General features: G+C 52.2%; 6 protein-coding genes across 6 annotated transcripts; 4 read left to right on the top strand and 2 right to left on the bottom strand.

Annotated features, from left to right (window-relative positions):
* Window positions 1-156: 156 nt before the first annotated feature.
* On the bottom strand, window positions 157-954 carry Z519_10056 (uncharacterized protein; the record flags this gene model as incomplete). The annotated part of the gene is made up of 1 exon (XM_016767775.1): window positions 157-954. The coding sequence occupies one exon, from the start codon at window positions 952-954 to the stop codon at window positions 157-159; it is 798 nt and encodes a 265-aa protein (XP_016615873.1).
* Window positions 955-1,751: 797 nt separating this feature from the next.
* On the bottom strand, window positions 1,752-3,389 carry Z519_10055 (uncharacterized protein; the record flags this gene model as incomplete). The annotated part of the gene is made up of 1 exon (XM_016767774.1): window positions 1,752-3,389. One exon carries the CDS (start codon window positions 3,387-3,389, stop codon window positions 1,752-1,754), a length of 1,638 nt encoding a protein of 545 aa, XP_016615872.1.
* A 2,369-nt stretch (window positions 3,390-5,758) lies between these two features.
* Window positions 5,759-6,313, top strand: Z519_10054 (40S ribosomal protein S19; the record flags this gene model as incomplete). Its single annotated transcript, XM_016767773.1, has 2 exons — window positions 5,759-5,828; window positions 5,940-6,313. 2 exons carry the CDS (start codon window positions 5,759-5,761, stop codon window positions 6,311-6,313), a joined length of 444 nt encoding a protein of 147 aa, XP_016615871.1.
* Window positions 6,314-7,609: 1,296 nt separating this feature from the next.
* Z519_10053 (uncharacterized protein) lies at window positions 7,610-10,848 on the top strand (the record flags this gene model as incomplete). Its single annotated transcript, XM_016767772.1, has 2 exons — window positions 7,610-8,647; window positions 8,695-10,848. 2 exons carry the CDS (start codon window positions 7,610-7,612, stop codon window positions 10,846-10,848), a joined length of 3,192 nt encoding a protein of 1,063 aa, XP_016615870.1.
* Window positions 10,849-11,761: 913 nt separating this feature from the next.
* Z519_10052 (uncharacterized protein) lies at window positions 11,762-13,142 on the top strand (the record flags this gene model as incomplete). The annotated part of the gene is made up of 4 exons (XM_016767771.1): window positions 11,762-12,358; window positions 12,407-12,548; window positions 12,622-12,894; window positions 12,973-13,142. The coding sequence occupies 4 exons, from the start codon at window positions 11,762-11,764 to the stop codon at window positions 13,140-13,142; spliced, it is 1,182 nt and encodes a 393-aa protein (XP_016615869.1).
* A 2,195-nt stretch (window positions 13,143-15,337) lies between these two features.
* Z519_10051 (uncharacterized protein) lies at window positions 15,338-17,607 on the top strand (the record flags this gene model as incomplete). Its single annotated transcript, XM_016767770.1, has 3 exons — window positions 15,338-15,711; window positions 15,782-15,996; window positions 16,049-17,607. 3 exons carry the CDS (start codon window positions 15,338-15,340, stop codon window positions 17,605-17,607), a joined length of 2,148 nt encoding a protein of 715 aa, XP_016615868.1.
* Window positions 17,608-17,634: the final 27 nt, after the last annotated feature.

Here is a 17,634-nt window from a genome sequence, read left to right as displayed (position 1 = left end):
AGGAGTTGCTATTTACAAGCGGATAAATCTGTTAATCTGCCCTAATGTTCCTGGACACCTTACCATGCGCGCTAAATACAACCAGGCCCCTCGAAAGAACGCTTTTCGTCTTCAAATGGTTGCTGCTGCTCAGAATGCTTATTGAATCATCCCTTTTCAGACACTCCGTGCACCCCAATCGTAAGTTACTTTGCCTTCGTGGGCCAGTGGCAGGGCTGCGGGCGCCGTGGTCAACCCAGCCAAGATGAATATGGTGACAATGATGGCCTCCATGAGAACGCCCATTATGCCATTGACAAGAACGGCAGCCCAATCGAGGCTCCAAGTGCTGAACCATTTTGGGTCGTTGGCAAAGACGCACAGAAGGGAGAAGATCATGCGGACCGCCATAAAGGGCAGCGACAAGGCGACGGCAAACAGGAGACGACGTTCGCCTGGCAAGATGTGACTGATCTTCAGGAAACAATGTCCAGTGATGAGGATATCGGCAACGAACACGACCAAGAATAGGCAGACAGCCGCCTTGAGTTCGCTGAAGCCGGTCGAGGCATCAGTGGTGTTGTCGCCGAAACGACTCGTGCTGCTGATTATACTGAGGATGATACCAACAAGACTCGGGAGGTGGAGGAGCTGGAAGACCTGGTGAGGTAGACCGTGTGGTTCCATACCGTCCTCGACGCGATCCAAGAGAGCTAGTGCGGTGGAAAGGACTGCGGACAAGCCGAAGCTGTTCATGACGTCGTAAGTGATGGTCAAGCCACTTGATGGATGCTTGACGGCGACAAGAGAGGTAACAGCACCGATAAGCCGAAATAGACATATCATGAGGAGAAATCTCCATCCCAGCCGCTTGCGATAGCCGTGCTTATGCACAAGATAACCCGATGCTATCAGAGCAGGGACAAAGAAGAGGATCTCGATGATATCCAAAATCTCGAACGCTGAGAGGCCCATTTTGCAATATGTGGTTCTAAAGAACGAGTCGAGCCGGCGGTATCCTTTATGCAATGGTTGAGCGAGTGCTGATCAAATGGCCATAAAGAAGAAAGGTATCCTTGTGACAGTTGACGTCTCTCGTGGCCTGGTGGGTTGATGCTGAAGGCGCCAAAGGCGTTGAAGGCTTGAAGCAGCATTGCTTTATACCCCCAACCTGGACATGAGGCTGTACAACAACGTTCTAAAGCCGCGAGAGGAACGGTAGGTGTGGTTTGCCAAATCCGAGGGCAGAATGTGTCTTCTCGGGCTTGGTGCATCATTGCGGCTGTGAATCAAATGCGCGCATTCGCAGGATCGAACAGAAAAGGCTAGCTCGCGAGCGAATAAGCCAATCGCATTCGTTGCTATCGTGCACTTGGTACTCGGTGCGTATGCCCAAGATATGCCTCACTAGCCGAACAAGTCAGGTGCTCGCGAGCCTCCCAAAAACCTTGTCCTCATCTTCCCTTTATAGAAACTCACCAACCTTATGGTGTCAAGCTTTCCCACCTCCCAAAGCTTACCTTGAAATTATCCTAAATACTCACACGAAGACGAAATGCTCCATCTCCTTGGCATCCGTCACCAGCGACCTCCATCAAACCTTCAATATACTCATCCCTAACCAGCTGAAAACAGCCAGCTTCGGGGTAACCATCTTATTCAAAAGGCGGGTCAGATGACGTTGAAGTATTGAAGAAGGATTAGATCGAATGTAAGGGATCTAGATCAATGGTCTGAATTCGCTCTCGCGATAGTGCAACGACTGGGAGATACTAAGCCTGGATAAAGTGCTTGTACCCGTTTGCTGCAGCTTCTTCACAACGTCGCCGAAACTCCAAATTGCTGCCATAGTACCGTATGATTCTCCTTTGCTGCTTCCCGGCTCTATTCGAGTTGACTCCAGTCATCCACGAATCAATCTTGACAGACAACAGGCCCTCGGTTAACCCGAAAACATGCTCCGTCCACTCTTCTTCACCTTCCTTGTCCGCGTTGATATAGGTGATCTTGTTGTCTAGCATATATTGCATGAACCGAGAGACCCATTGCACTGCGTACTCGATAGAGTGCGGAATATTCCCAAGGGCTTGGTGAGGTCCCATGATGTTGAACATGTTGGGAAATCCTCGCACTGTCAGCCCCAGGTAGGTCTGGGGCCCCTTCGCCCATTTCTCTTTCAGAGTCACCCCGTTCTCGCCGTGGTAGTCAATCTCCTCATAAGAACCCGTGAGCGCATCAAACCCGGTGGCGTAGATGATCATGTCGAGCTCAATCTCCTCTGAAGTGGTTTTGATTCCGTGTTCCGTGATCTTCGTAATCGGCGTTTCGCGAAGATCTACCAATTGAATATTCTCCCGATTAAAGAGCTCGTAATACCTGTTCTCGAGGGGCACTCGTCGAAGGCCGAATCCATGGTCCTTAGGGATCAGTTTCTCCGCTATCACAGGATCATGGACTCTTTGCCTGACTTTGTTGGCCATCCACTTGCTAAACTCGTCATTTGCCTCCTGGTTCATGTAAAGGTCTTTGAAGTTGCCCACCCACTTTGCCAACCCTCTTGTCTTGTAGAGCTCTTCCCAGAATGCCTGCCGCTCCTCCTGGGGGACATCAAATGTATTCCGTGGATCAGGCTGAAACATAAAGCCCATGGGACTATTTTTACATTTGTTATAAATTTCAGGATAGTTCGCACGAAGGGTTTTCATCTCTTCCGGGGTGATGTCATTGTTTCTCATAGGAGCAGTCCAGTTTGCGGTTCGCTGGAACACATGTAGAGACTTGGCCGTCTTCCCCACCTCTTGAATGGTCTGTATTCCCGTAGCGCCTGTACCGATCACGCCAACTCTCTTGTTCTCAAAGCTTATCGGTTCATGGGGCCAGCGCGACGTGTGGTATGCGAGGCCTTTGTAGTCGTGGACACCAGGAATGTTAGGTAATGTTAGCGTAGTCAACGGACCCAGGGCGTTGATGAGGAATCGTGATGTGTATGTGTGTCCATGCTGGTTGGTTAGTAACCACGAATGGGAATCTTCCCTGTACCGGGCAGACTTGACTTCTGCATGAAATTCGACATGTGGTCGAAGATCAAATTTGTCGGTAATGTAATTGATGTACCTCAAGGTGTCTGGTTGGGCAGAGAAATGTTCCTTCCAGTTCCACTCGTCGAGAAGTTCCTTGGAGAAGGTAAATGCATATGTATAGCTCTCGGAATCAAAGCGTGCGCCAGGGTAACGATTCCAGTACCACACACCACCAACGTCGGAACCTCTTTCAATGACTCGGGTACGAAGGCCCAGTCTTCTCATGCATATAAGGCTATAGAGGCCTGAAAGGCCCGCTCCGATGATAAGAACGTCGTAGTCAAGGTCCGTAGACATGACCGGGGAAGCCAAGTCGCTGGGATCGCCCATATTGGATTTGAGGCTCGAGACCACTGCCCACCTTCCGTTGTCAAGCCCTCGGTGAAAAGCAGGCAAAGGTGTTATGCGATTCTTTAGTCAGATAAACAGCTTACTCAAGAATGTTATAAGCTCGATCCTAACAGAGACCGTCCAGGGGGTGAAGTATATAACAGGGGGCTCATTGGAGAAGACCTCGGCCGTTGAAAGTCGTCATCTATGTGCAGTGCGGAGAATACCTACCTATGTCTCTCCCACAGAGTTTCGGGGGGGTAGATATACGGTAGGAATTATTCTACGGTAGAAATACCGCGGAATGATAACCACGGAAGACATCCGGCTCGCCTGCCTGAAAAGTAGCATAGCTCGTGAGTAATACAGAGTTATTCGTAGTTGTGTAGGACGAGTCGTTGGAGTCATCGCTTTCACAGCCCCAATTGTGGCAGACCACACTAAATGGTGGGTGCCTCAGAGACACACGTGCGAAGGGCGCAAGGCTGAAAGCGGTTGTTTGAAAGCCTTCTAGCGCGATACGTCCTGTGTATACTACATGGATGTTATGCGTAGACATCTGCATGTATGGGTACATTAATCGTGAAACAGCCTCTCTCCTGCCAGCTTTCGCACTAAAAATAGATAGTCAGCCCAGGCAAATTTGTGGGTACTTACCCAGTACATACATAGCGGGCCTCGAAATATCGCTCTTGGCACGTTATTCGATGTGATGAAACTCTTCCTTCTTGCACGGTGACATCTCGTATCTCCTTGTGATCTTCAACTCAAGCACTGGCGAACGGTGGCGTGGCCCACCACTCTATACGTCGTACATCCTGACAGTTCATCGCTTTACCGTGACCTCGTGTGGGCGACTAGTTCCCTCATAAAAGTCGTTTAAACTGATGGTCCTACACACCCTCTCAGGTCACAGGCTACAGGGCTTCTAACTGCAAGAATTCAGCGAAGGGCTCGAGACACATATAAACTTGGATCTCTCAGACGAAGACTTATACCGAGAAAGAACTGGCGATTAATAGAGGAGCGCCGCGCAACCAACAACTCCAAACAGCAGCGCGGGTGGCAGCCTTGACTCAAACTAAACAAGAGCCATTCCCGGCATGTCGTTGAAACCGAACACAGTTAATCTGGGCACTGCGCTAGGAATAACGTCTTCACCAACATCCGTCTCTTCCCAGAGACCAGCGACAAATTTCCACATCTCGCCCGGCAATGGCAATACGCTTACAATATAGGAAAGAAGGCAGGCCCATTCTTCGCTCTGCTGGCTAGTGGATGTTGGCTGTACACAGTCAAGCACCTGCCAGCAGAAGCCCAACTCCAGCAAAGACTGCTCTTGGCTGAAACTGGGCTCTCGATAGCTGTTATACCCTTCACATTTGGAGTGATGAAGCAGACAAATGACGAGTTGCATCGACGAGCAAATGCGGCAACAAGAGATGAAGAGGAGGGCTTTGAAGCAGAAGCTCCGAGGGGCATAGTTGAGAGTTATGAGACTCACGATCTTATTCAGTGGTGGGCGCAGCTCAATTTTATCTGAGTAGAAGAGACGGGTGAAATGCTGCCTTTATTGACAATACACCTCCCAGGAGAGCTTTGCTTCACGTTGGGGCTATTGCTTGTGCCGCGATAGCTTTGACTTTGTAAAGGCCAAATAGTAATACTGGAAAAGAGTCCTCCTCACTATGCAAATCTATTAAATCTCGTGATAAAATTGATTGCAGCGACTGAGAGGTGTGTGGTGCTTGGTAAAAAAATATTTGCTTGCAACGCCGCTTGGACATTGCCTCTCAATAACTTTGGAACTTGTGTATAGGGCTGGGGCTGTTTGGACTTAATTATGCTACATCGTGCTGATATGCAGAATCCCGAACTGGCTTGGAAAGAATGTCCGTGGTGATCAAACACGAAGCAAGACTGCCTATCACATAATAGCTGTACGGAGTAAGGTGTACCCCATAGTTTGTTGGATGATTGTGTTGGATGAGCTTGCTCGGCTGGTGCAGCTTGATAAACATGCCAAGACAAGGGTGTAACTCTTGGCAAGTTTTTCGCCCACAACTTTTCCACGGCCAAATGCAGGTTATGAACTACGAGAATTTGACGACGTTACCGAACGACAATCTCTCCGCCAATACACATCAATCCCCAAACCCACGATCGTGATTGCTGAGACGGAATTGTCTTGGTATCTGCAATCATGGGCGGCGTTACCGTTCGAGATGTCGATGTGAGTGCGATCTGAAATCCTCGCGGGGAAGGAAGTCCAATAGGCCGTTGCGGAAAAGAGGAGGCATCTCACATATGGAGTTGGGGCTTCTGGACATGGAGTTCAGGACCGAAAGCATAAACTGACGGTGCGGATCATGCAGGCACAAAAATTCATCGAGGCATATGCGGCATTTCTGAAGCGACAAGGAAAACTCCGAGTGCCAGGTACGAGTCGGCTCTTGCTTTTTACCAGTCCTGAATTGGTAGCGTGGGAAAAGCGGCATTTTGCTCTAGGAGTACTCCGTGATAATGATACTGATATTGTACGTATTGCAGGTTGGGTTGATACGGTCAAGACCTCACACTCAAACGAACTCCCTCCTCAATCCGCCGACTGGTTCTACGTGAGAGCTGCCTCAGTTGCCCGACATGTCTACCTACGAAAGTCTGTTGGTGTTGGCCGTCTCCGAAAAGTCCACGGCAGCACCAAGAATCGCGGTTCCAGACCCTCACACCACGTCAACGCATCCGGCGCAGTTGATCGCAAAGTCATGCAGGCTCTTGAGGAACTAGGCATCTTGGAGAAGGTTGACGATGAAGAAGAGGGCGGAAGCGGAAAGGGCGGACGAAGAATAACTCAGGCCGGTGCACGAGATCTGGACCGTATTGCGCAGACTGCTGTGGAGGGTGAGGAGGAGGAAGAGGATTAAAAGTTTGGTGACAGCGTTGGGAACGCACTAGCAGACTCACAAGCCGCACTTTTCTCGCGAAGATCGCGGTCTCCTCACTGAGAGGTAGTCTTACAACCAGACCAATGCCGGTGTCCGGGGAGCTGATAAATCAGCGATCAGACTGACTGGTTGCCGACCTGGCCTGCCCAGTTGTTAAATTTCTACGGCATGGTTCAGGACGGATCATATGGGCTCAATGAATTCCTTTCAAAGTTGAATCGACTTTCTTCAGGTCCGCTGTTCATGGTTGCTTGTATCCGCACGGGTGTCTGATGGGACAGAACGCCACATGTGCAGGGTCCTGGTGTAGTTGCACGCCGCGAGGCTGGTGACAGTACCACTTACATCACGGCACGTCGTCCCAATCCTCGCCTATTACCCTATTTACGAAGTGTGGCTAGGAAGTACCGTAGGTATGGCCATCAAGGCTGAAAACACTGGATCGGACAATAGTTGTTCCGCAAAACAAACTTGGTTGAGTCAGCCTTGCAGGCAGACTGGCCGACACTGGCACCGAGACTGGCACAGCCCTGGCTTGGCGGGGCCAAAATCCGCCTTCTAGAACCTGAGATTGAAAGCTTCATTCTACCCAATCTACTGTCATTCCCCAAACACGCCTGCCGCCTCGCCGTGTTGCTCAGCCCAAAGCTCGCCGTCCAAATGTGAGGCCAATCATCTCGTAATACTGAAACAGATGCAGCAGCGATACCCTTCTAAAATGATGCCGTTATACCAATTCACCTTGAAGTTTGGGACTGGGTGCACAGCCTTTCAAGGCGTGGGAAGGCATAACGCTTCTCATGACCATTGGCAAGTTTGTTCCCAGCAATGCACATGACAACATATGAGAACGGCGCAGCTCCACTTGTACTGCGTTACACTTCGCCCGCGGGCTTTGTATAGTTTCTCGCTACGACATGGTTAGGCAGTACGCCTTTCACGAGAATGCCACCAATGCCTCCACCGAATGCCGTTCTCCGGTCACCAGGCACACTTGCGACTCATCTCAAGCCGTGTCAATCGTGAGAAAGATTCGCCTTGGGTACTGACTCGTGTGTTTTTAAGCCGCCGTTTGACCATCGATGCCCCGTTGTGCGTTTGTCTCCCAAACCTCGTATGGCACTGGCCCCGAACTAGCAAGCCTCCCACTCATTTTCCATGTCGCAGCCTAGGATGGGCTATGCAGTTCCCAACTGACAGTATTCAATGCCTTCAGTGTTCTTAACTTGTTCGATTTTCTTGTTGACCTGCTTTATCATCTATCTATACGTTCCAATGTTACAGAAGACCGCCGAAGCCTCCGGCAAGAAGGAGTACACCCGAAAAGACATTTGGGAGGCCTTCAAGGATGTCAAATCTAATCCGCAGCCTAGTAGTGCCTGGACAAGACAGAACATACCATCTGAACTGCAAAGCGTTGAAGACGACTCGGACTTGCCAGAAAAGCTCAAACAAATCCTCGTCTGGTCACTATCTGTCCATTCGCCTCCGTCACAAAGCAACGCTCGGCCTAGCATTCAACCCCCGGGGGGACCTTCAGTTCAAGACTCGCGACAAGCACATGAGGATAGCAAATTTCATCAGACAAATGCAGAGTCGGCTTGTCGCTCGGTTGCCTCCGAAAAGTTTGACAATGATGACACATCCGAATCGCGGAGCACTCAATCCGAGCGCCGTCTCGAAAAAAGTCGATTAAGACCACGGTACATTGGTGGTAGCGTTCTTGGGTCTACGATCAGCCTTATCACAGCCTTCAAGAACAAGTCGGAGAAGGAATCATCCCAGCCTCATATTGATGCAAAGAAGGCTCCGTCAAAGAAAGCTCCTCAGGTTGAATGTACAAGTTGCTTTGAAGACATCCCCGAGAATGCCACAAGCAAACTTCCTTGCAATCACTCATACTGCAAGCCATGTTTGACGACCCTGATCACAACTGCTCTCCAAACCGAATCTAGCTTCCCGCCCAAGTGCTGCTTGACAGAAATACCATTACAGACAGTTTTATTATCACTCGACTCCAAACAGAGGGAGATATATAAAGAGAAGGCTGCTGAGTATGCAATTGCGCCTCAAGAAAGATGGTACTGCCCAAACACAAAATGCTTGAAATGGATACCACCCTCGAAGCTACAGCGCATCCGCATATTGAACCTGAAATGCCCCCATTGTGCAACCAAGATTTGCAGTGTATGTCGCGGCCTAGCCCACCGAGATTCCGCAGATTGCCCTCAAGACTACGGCCTTGAAGCTACAATTATGCTGGCTGAACTGGAGGGCTGGCGACGTTGCTTCAAATGCCGCACCATGGTCGAGGTAACATTGCCTTTCCTCAGTCACAGAGACCGGCTAACAAGTATCAGCGAACACAAGGGTGCCGTCATATGACCTGTAAATGTGGTGCGCAGTTCTGCTACTCATGCGGGGCAAAGTGGCGGAGCTGTTCTTGCACCGAAACGGATGAAGCCAACCGTCAGGCAGAATTGAGACGCCGTAGAGGAGACAGAGCGATTGCAGTGAATGCCGAAGTTGCAGAAATTGATCGAGTAATTGCTCAGGTCGAGGAAATGGAGCGGCGTGAGGCCGAGGAACGTCGAAGAGAAGAGCAAAGACGTGAAGCAGACCAGCGCAGAGAAGAGGCTGAACTTGCAAGACTCGAAGAGCTGCGCCTGCGTGAGGAGGAAGCTAGGCGATTGGAAGAAGAACGAATGACCCAAGAACTACGACGAATTCTCCAACTCTCCGTCGAGGAAACGTGTGACGCAATCCAGTCTGCCTGGGATGATCTGCTGCAATCACAGAGAAAGCGCTTGGATGACAGACATTTGCAAGCTGAGCAACAGCATGCGCAGGAGCGCGATGAGGCAACGAAACGACAGCAACAAGAGAATGGAGAAAACTTCGCCAAAATGGAATCCAACCTCGGAAAGAGAACTTCCACCATCAAGGAGAGGCACAATAAGGAACTGGAAGCCTTTAACACTGAGCAGCAGGACCTGGAAGATGACCTGTTCCTAGAAATTCAACTACACCTCCGGGGCAAGCAGGACAAGCAATCCCGAGAGCGCCGCCTTCAAGAACGATTCCAGAGACAGCGCGACGAGAAACAACGCAAAATGCTTTCAAAGCATCGATCTGAATCAGAATCTCTGCAGGCGAACGCCACAATGGAACTGCAGGGCCTCAAATTGAGCAACGAGAGCAAGTTGGCCAGGCTCGAGCACAGATACCGAGTGGATTTTGAGATTCTGTTGGCGAACGTTGTAGCAGACCGCGCGTGGTTCGACTTCCTCGCAGAGAAACGGCAAAACATGGTCGACGCGAACCGGCGACTTATGCTTGCGGCTCTAGAAGCCGATCAAGAGCCGGTGGGGTTGACCGAAGAGACGGCCACGACAATCGGTCCCTTCTTGACAAGTATGCGGTGTGAAGCACATGGCACTGAATCCGCACCTCACCTCAGCGGCGCAGTTCTTCAGGAACCGGTGCAGGAGCCATGGAGAGAGGTCCTATCTCCATCACCGGCACACAGTGCGTCTCCGGCGCGCTCCTTGGTCGAGCTTGCTGCAACGTCCCAGCAGTTATTAAACAGTTTGAATGAATCACACATCGTGGCAGAGTCGGACGTGAAGAGTTCACAACCCGGCGCTGTCGTCCAACCCATGTCCAACCGTGCCTTCGCGTGGATGACCGGTGGTGCTGAGGACGTCGCGACCTCAAGAATTCATCACGATGTCACTGCGCGCCACTCACCCCCAGCTGGTGGAAGCCAAGGATTTCCCAGTCAAACCTACGCCCACGCTGCTCCATTGAGATTTGCGGCGACATCCAATCCGACTGAGATGATGATGTCGGGAGGACTGCGGCCAACAGGACACTCGGTAGCACCATCCATGGACCGTCTTGGAGTTCCGAGTTTGATTCCCCCACCTCTGCAGACCGGGAGACGACAGCTACAGCGAACCACGGACGGTTTGAAAGGCCCAGAGCGCTACGCGAACGATCCACCCCCGCCCGTGCCCAAAGTGCCCGCCATCTACCTTGCGCGGCAGCGCGACACCGAGACAGAGATCGAACACAGCCCATACACAATGCAACAGCCCAGAGGACTGGGTGGCTTAGTGCCGATCGAGGCCAACCGAGACAACAGGCACGGCGGCGCGAGTCACGGCGGGGAGCATAAGCGCCAGTCCTCCTCCTCAGGTTCTCTCACCAGTTCCAGCTCGCTCTTGACTCCCTCGATAACGACGACCTCGATCTCGACGACACCGCGGTCCTCACCGTCTGCGACCCGCACGTCGAGTTCTCGAAGCAGCGGCGAGAGCCTCTTCCTGCACAGCTTGATCACGGCGACCACCAACGCCGCCACCGCGGCAGGACGACCGTCCAGGACCTCGCTGTCGCCGGTCTCGCCCATCTCTCCTGCGGTGCCTGTGGACGTGGCCAAGCAGAAGTCCGGAGGACCGGGGAGCCCACAGATGCGCCCGACACGGTCGGTGTGGTCGATTCTGGGCTGAGATAACTACAAAGCACTCACCAAGGGAGAACGGACAAGTTGGCCAATTAGTTAATTGGTTGGCTTTGTTGGTCGATTCGTCACTAGTTGGTGTATGTGCGGTGTATTACTATATGCAAAAGACCCGGAAGAGGAAGGCGAGGAAGAGTCCACTCGACCCCATTTACCATGTAAAAAGCATCAATTGATAAAAAAACAAGGGGGGGATTTATTTGCGGCCGTTGACTTGATCGATTTTGCCCCTCGACTTTGTCCGCATTTAGCAAAATAACCCTCAGACGGCCGGGACGGCCTTCTCCGTGCGCGTGGTGAGGAGGAGGGGGGACTTGTTGATTGATATCTAAGATAGATGAGTAGATAGATATATGCACTTGCTTCGTAGAGCATATCCTGGCGCATCGCCTCGCATCTGACGACGTCTGGTGCCCCAAGGGAAAAGGGGCAAAGTGAGGACACGGCATCTAATTCTCTCGGTGCTAGGTGCTAACCAAACCATGACGACCGTCGACAGCACACGATTCCTCGCAAATGGCGGATATCTTCAGAAGGGGCGGGAAAAGAATCTCCGCCCGGACGATCTGGGGAGGAAGACGCTGAGTTTGGCACCCTCCAGGTACGTGACCGAGGCCACTTCACAACGCCTCCTGCGCAGGTGTCGCGTCCCTTCTCTGGGCGAACCAAAACAAAACCCACTGCAAGCTGTCACCGTCAAAGAGTGCCATTGACTCGGCGCAGATGGTATCGCGACGAGAAAATCTTCCAGCTCGAGAGGCGTGCGTTGTTCTCCACGGTATGACTTGTCTTGCTTTTCAAATTCTAGTCTCGCCTAAGCCTGAGTGATGACAAGTCTTTTAACGTGGTCACGAAATTCTGCTGGGACGATGACATGTCTGACGTCCTTCCTTACCTCAGCTATGGCACGTAGCGAGTTTCATTGCACGGTTTCAGAAAGCAGGAGATTACCTGACACTGGAGGTATGAGCTTTACACCCCTACCAAGCGTTATCGTGGCCCAAGCTGAAGTGCCTGTGGAGATGTTCGGCTGGAACTTCTTCCTCATCCGCGACAAAGATGGGAACATCAATGCCTTCCACAACATCTGTCGGCACCGAGGACACCCCGTCACCCAGAAGGCCAGTGGATCGAGTACGGTGCTGGCATGTCGGTTTCACGGCTGGTCGTACCTTCCCAACGGAGACCTGCACAAAGCCCGAGAATACAGCAACCTTCCGGACTTTGATCCCAAGCAGCATTCGTTGTTCAAAATTCACACCCATGTGACGGCTCAGGGATTCATATTTGTGAACTTTGACGCAAGAGAGACTCCTGCGGTGAGTTTCGAGGAGCAGTTTGGCGACGACTTCGATCCAGCACCGACGACGAAGACGGGAAGGGAAATTGGTGACGAGTTTGCGTTGTTTCCTAAGGACGGGTGGGAGTATGATCATACGTGGAACAGCTCTGTGGCGGGAACCGAGTTCAATTGGAAAACCTTTGCGGATGGATTTCAGGTTTGTCATTTTGGTGCCGTTCCTTGAACTTCAGTAACATGGCGTCAGGAATGTTACCATTGCCAGACTGGGCATCCGACGACGTTGCCCAAAGACTTTGCGCTGGACCAGTATTACTTGCGTCAGGGGATAGGAGCGTCACGCCATTTCCTGCCTCCTAAGAGAGAAGGGTTGTCGGAAGCGTATATCAGTAAGTTCGTCTGGGGAATTCCTGTAACAGGAGCACGGCGACGCTGACACCCAGGTCCGCCTTGTTCGTTTAGCCTGGTTGTACCCCATCGGTGCTGTGATATTCAGTGACAATCTCCTCTTCATTGCCCGATATAACGCAGCGGGAGCACTTGAAACATCGTATCAAAGTGAAACGTACCGGAGGTCGAGCATGCAGAAACCCAGCCCGGAATACGACCATTGGATGGAGCACGACATTGGGTATTGGCGATTCGTAGAGATTGAGGACGTTGAATTGGCCGTCAATGCGCAGAAAGGGTTTAAATCCGGAGTACTGGGCCTAGGCCGGCTGCACTCGATCGAAGGTATGTGACCAGAGTCTTACCAATCCCGTTGGAAAATAGATCCAGCAGGCTGACGACGCCCTCGTTCTCGACGAACAGAACACGCGGTTAAATGGTATCTCGACAAGGTGAGGGCTGTGTTAGTGGGACACGCCGAGGCGGAGAAAGCAGCAGGTAAAAATATCGATTATTCAGTTCCCCAGGCACAGAGCGAGGCGGCGGAGCAGGATGAACTTTGCAAGTTGGTCGGACCAGAGTATGAATGGTAGAGTAGCTCGAGCTTCAGTAGAGAGCGGACTCCGCCTCCTGCAAGATAGAGTTGATGTGTGTAAAGGACCGAGGGTGATTGGGTGAGTGGTTTGCCTTATCGGAGGTGGTGTTTGGTTTGCCCCGACAGCATTGCACATGCATGCATCGAGCATGTATCAGCGATGTGAGTGGTAGGGATTCTGGTCTACTACCAAGTATTCTCATGGGAATGGCAATGATGCTCGTGTTGATCACGGGGCGGGCGGACATGGTCGTTCGAATACCGAATACAGCACTGCGCTGTCGGATGGGAGGAGCCGACAAGGAAGTGTTCACACAGATGGTACACAAGTATGATATTGGGGTGGGATTTGAAACCAGGGAGAATCCACTCTTGATTGCAGATCAAACATGCAAGATGGAGACTCGCTGTGTTGCCACAAGCAGATGAGCATGGATTTTGTGGGATGTCTGTGTCTGTGTAACATGGGGCACCAGGCATCCACAGGACAGAGTACCAGGTCTGGGAGCACGGAGTAGCAGGTAGAGCCGGGGGGGGGGGGGGGTCAGATAGGTGGGCTGGTGGGCTGGTGGGCTGGTGGGCTCAGGGGATAGAGGATAGAGAGGCACCGAGAGAGAGACTGTGAGAGGACACTGTTGTGATTTTTTTTTTTCTGTGTCAGACCCGCATTAGGGGTTGAGTTTTGATCCACCTGTGACGTCAATTCCTCAACAAATGAAGTTTCATTTCAGTTGAGTGCGCGGTATTTCTGAAGAATGAGTGAAGAGTGAAGAGTGAAAGAGTAAAGATCAATTCCCTGACAGAAATGGCTGACACGTCCAGTCCTCTCAGTTCTCAATTTCCAGTACGAGGTCATGAAGACGCCGGATGTTGTATCCTGGCTGCAGACCGAGTACTGGGGACTGGGTACCTGGTCCATCATCACCTTGTTGATGTATCATGACTGGCCTGTCCCGTGCATCATCGAGTCATCGAATCATCATATGGCGCCATTGATGTGGGTTGTGTTGTGCGCACTTGTCTCTGTCCCTTCACACACGGCGGCCGTTGCATGCATGTGGCCTGTCCGGTGCCACCCTCTCCGTGGTTGCACGGGGATCTGACTCTCATGTCGGACAACCATCTCCCAAAGCTTGACTTCCGCCGTGGCGCCTACTCTGATGCGGCGAATCAGGCCTTTGGCCATCGAATGCAGGGCCCGACCTCAGCTCCCCTACCTCTCCCTCCTTCGCTGCCCGATCTTTTTTCTAAGGGCTAAAAGCACCAGAGACGAGGACATGGTCAATATGTAGCTAAGACTTCGGACGTGAATGGCGTCGATGGAGACAGACAGATAGATATTGTAAAGAGCTGGAGGGTCGATAACCAGGGCCGGTCTGGATTGCTCGACTGCTTGATTGCGTGAAAATGTCCCACCTCCCGCGTCTCGGGCTGCAGCCAATCGTGTATCGGCCCTGGCCACTACTTGCGGCTTGGTTCAGCCGCCATGGCTGGTTTGAGGCGTGGACGGTGGTTGAAAGGCTGCATGCTAAGACACATGCGGACGCGGTAGCAGGGGGGGTTCTTGGGGGAGTAGCTCGTAGTTTTTTTAGTCTTCTCGCATCTTCAATTGCCATATCCACTTTGCCCCGGAGTGCCATACTGGGTACCCGGACAGATACTCCGTATTGTCTCTGGTCTTTCCTATTACTACTATCTCTTCTCGCAAATTCCCTCCATTGCGGCCCTTCGTTTTCTTCCCTCTTTGCCTGCCTGCGCTGTACCTCACGGGACTCGGTACTCTGTCCTTTTATCTCGACTCATTCGCTCTGTCGAGTTGGCTGTGCCTACCTATTACATCCCTCTCTTCCTCTCTGTATCTATACTGTCGACGTCCAACAACCACCCCCCCTTTAACCCGCTCGTCGCTGCCCTCGTCCCTTGAATCTTGATGGCAACTTCCCAATCTGCATGACGCCCGTCAATCTTTCGTTCGCTCGGCCTACCGTTATCCCAATTTCCTCCTTCGTATCGTCTTCTACCTGGACCGCGGCCGTGACCAACACCACCTTTCGCGCCAGCTACCCGCCTCCTCACCCTCAGTCGCTCATTTAGGCCTGTTTCCCTTTTAACCATTTCATCGACAACTTCTCTGTCAATTCGAACCGAACTCGTATGACCCGAAGAATCACCATCACTGGCAGCCGCTCCGAGATGGGCTTGCTCGAGGACTCGCCTGTTGAGCCCGAAACACCTCCCCCAAGTTGGTCCCCCGCCAAACACGACTTCTGGAAGAAGCCGTCGAGATGGCAGATCTGCATGCCCCGGCTTCGCATGACGCTCAAAATCATCGCCACCTTTATCGGCTTCATCCTTCTCATCAAGATCATGAATGCAACGCCTCCGCCCCCGCCCCCTGAACCCGCGCCAGAGATCCCAGAAGTCCCCGAAGTGCCTGATACCCCGGAAGTCATAGACACACAAGAGGTCACGGATCTTCCACCGCCTTCACCCACCGAGGATGAGCTGATGGAACTGACGATGGAGAATGCAAAGAAAGAGCAATGGATCTGGAAAGACTTTAAAACGTATGTCACCACCTGCTTTGGCGTGTAGTGATGGTTCCTGGCAGCGCCCTAACCGTGTTGATTTGACCAGGCATGACGGTTTGACACGTGGAACGTCACACCTCCGCGCTTGTGAGACCGGCGAAGTCGATTGCAAAAACAAGAGCCCACTCCTCATTCGTTATGATGGCTATCGCGGTTTCCAAGAACCTGTGGAACGTATCGTCTCCTGCGTCGGTCCGCGCGGTGTCCCTTTGAATGAGAGCTACGAGGATGCCATTTGGGCCTATCCCGGTCAAGCGAACGGTGAGAGTCCGTGATTTCGGATGCTTGGACATGTCTGACTTGAATCCTATAGGTGCCGTTGAGCCTACCCTGGGCTCATACGAGGCGTCCGGCTTGGACGGGAGCGTGTCCTTTGACCGTGTTGGTCGCTTCCGGGCCTATGGAATCGATCAGTGGGACGCTAATGACGTCGAAGAGATGAAGAAGATGAGCGATGTTGACTGGGACATGGTTGACTGGGGTGAATTGCAGGATGATTGTGCTGTCGCCAATAAGCAGCGCTTTCGACCCTTCAAAGAGCGCCCTGCGAGTTCAATCCAGTATTCTAACCTCCGACACAAGCACGACCAGTCCTCATCCAAAGCACTCTCATCCACCCTGGAACCTGGCATGATCAACAAGGCAAAACGGACTGCGATTCTGATTCGAGTCTGGACGGGCGCAAAGTGGACCGCCGACGCCGTGATGAATGTTCGTGCCATGGTGGCGGAGGCTTCTTTGGCCAGCGGAGGGAAGTATCAGGTATTTCTTCTTCTCCATGTCAAGGACGAAAATGTCCCTCTCTTCGTCGGTGAGGATGAGCCGCGAGCAACCATCGAGAAGCATATCCCTCCCGAATTCCGGTCCATGACCGAAGTATGGAATCACGCTCAGATTCGAGGTCTGTATTCCAACTTGGCCGAACACGCTTTTGTTGGCCGGTCACCCTGGATGATCATCCAATGGTTCGCCCGCAATCACCCCGAGTTCGATTTCTTTTACCAGTGGGAGTTTGACGTGCGCTATACCGGCCACTACCTGGACTTTTTCGAAGCCGTGGAAAATTTCGGACGCAGACAACCGCGAAAAGGCATCTGGGAACGAGCTGGCAGGGTCTACATTCCCTCCGTCCATGGGGATTTTGACACCGATTTCCGCAATTCAACGAGGGAGGAAGATCCTCACCATATCTGGGGCCCGGTATCCGTTGAAGGCGTCCGACCCCGTGGGCCTAAGCCGCCCAAGGAGGAAGAAGACAATTTCGAATGGGGAGTCGGCGAAGATGCTGACTGGATTGGCTTTCTCCCGAGCTTCAACGTGACCGGTACCGGCTGGTGGTTCCGCAACTATCTCTGGGGTTATGCTCAGGGCACGTCTACTCCGAGAAGGGCCACTCTCATTGCTCAAGGAAGAGTCAGTCGGCGCGTCCTGGAAATCATGAATTATGAAAATGCAGAGAACGGGCATCACATCGACGCGGAGATGTTCCCTCAGACCATGTGTCTCCATCACGGGCTGAAGTCGACCACATTCCCACACCCCATCTTTGCCGATCGATTTTGGCCTCCGGGCGCGCTGCAATCCACATTCAACGGCGGGCCGTTCGGCCAGGCCGGAGGTTATTGGAATAGCACATTCAGCAAATGGAACGAATATGCGTGGACCAACATGACCTGGTATTACAGCTCTGCTCAGGCAATGCCAATCTTCCAACGCCTTCTCGGGGTCACGGCTCTCGAGAGTGGTGGTCCGGAATGGGAGGACGTTTATGGCAAAACTGTCGTTCGACCAATGCTGCTTCATCCCGTCAAGGGCGCTAAGACCTGGCAATGGACCGAGGATGGATGGCTCCAGACCAAGGCTCGAACCTGATCCATTCGGAAACCACCGTCACCGCGC

This window comes from Cladophialophora bantiana (assembly GCF_000835475.1).
Source record: "Cladophialophora bantiana CBS 173.52 unplaced genomic scaffold supercont1.17, whole genome shotgun sequence".
NCBI lineage: Eukaryota > Fungi > Ascomycota > Eurotiomycetes > Chaetothyriales > Herpotrichiellaceae > Cladophialophora > Cladophialophora bantiana.
Note: the sequence above shows the minus strand (reverse complement) of the source record. Positions and strands in the feature narration are given on the sequence as shown.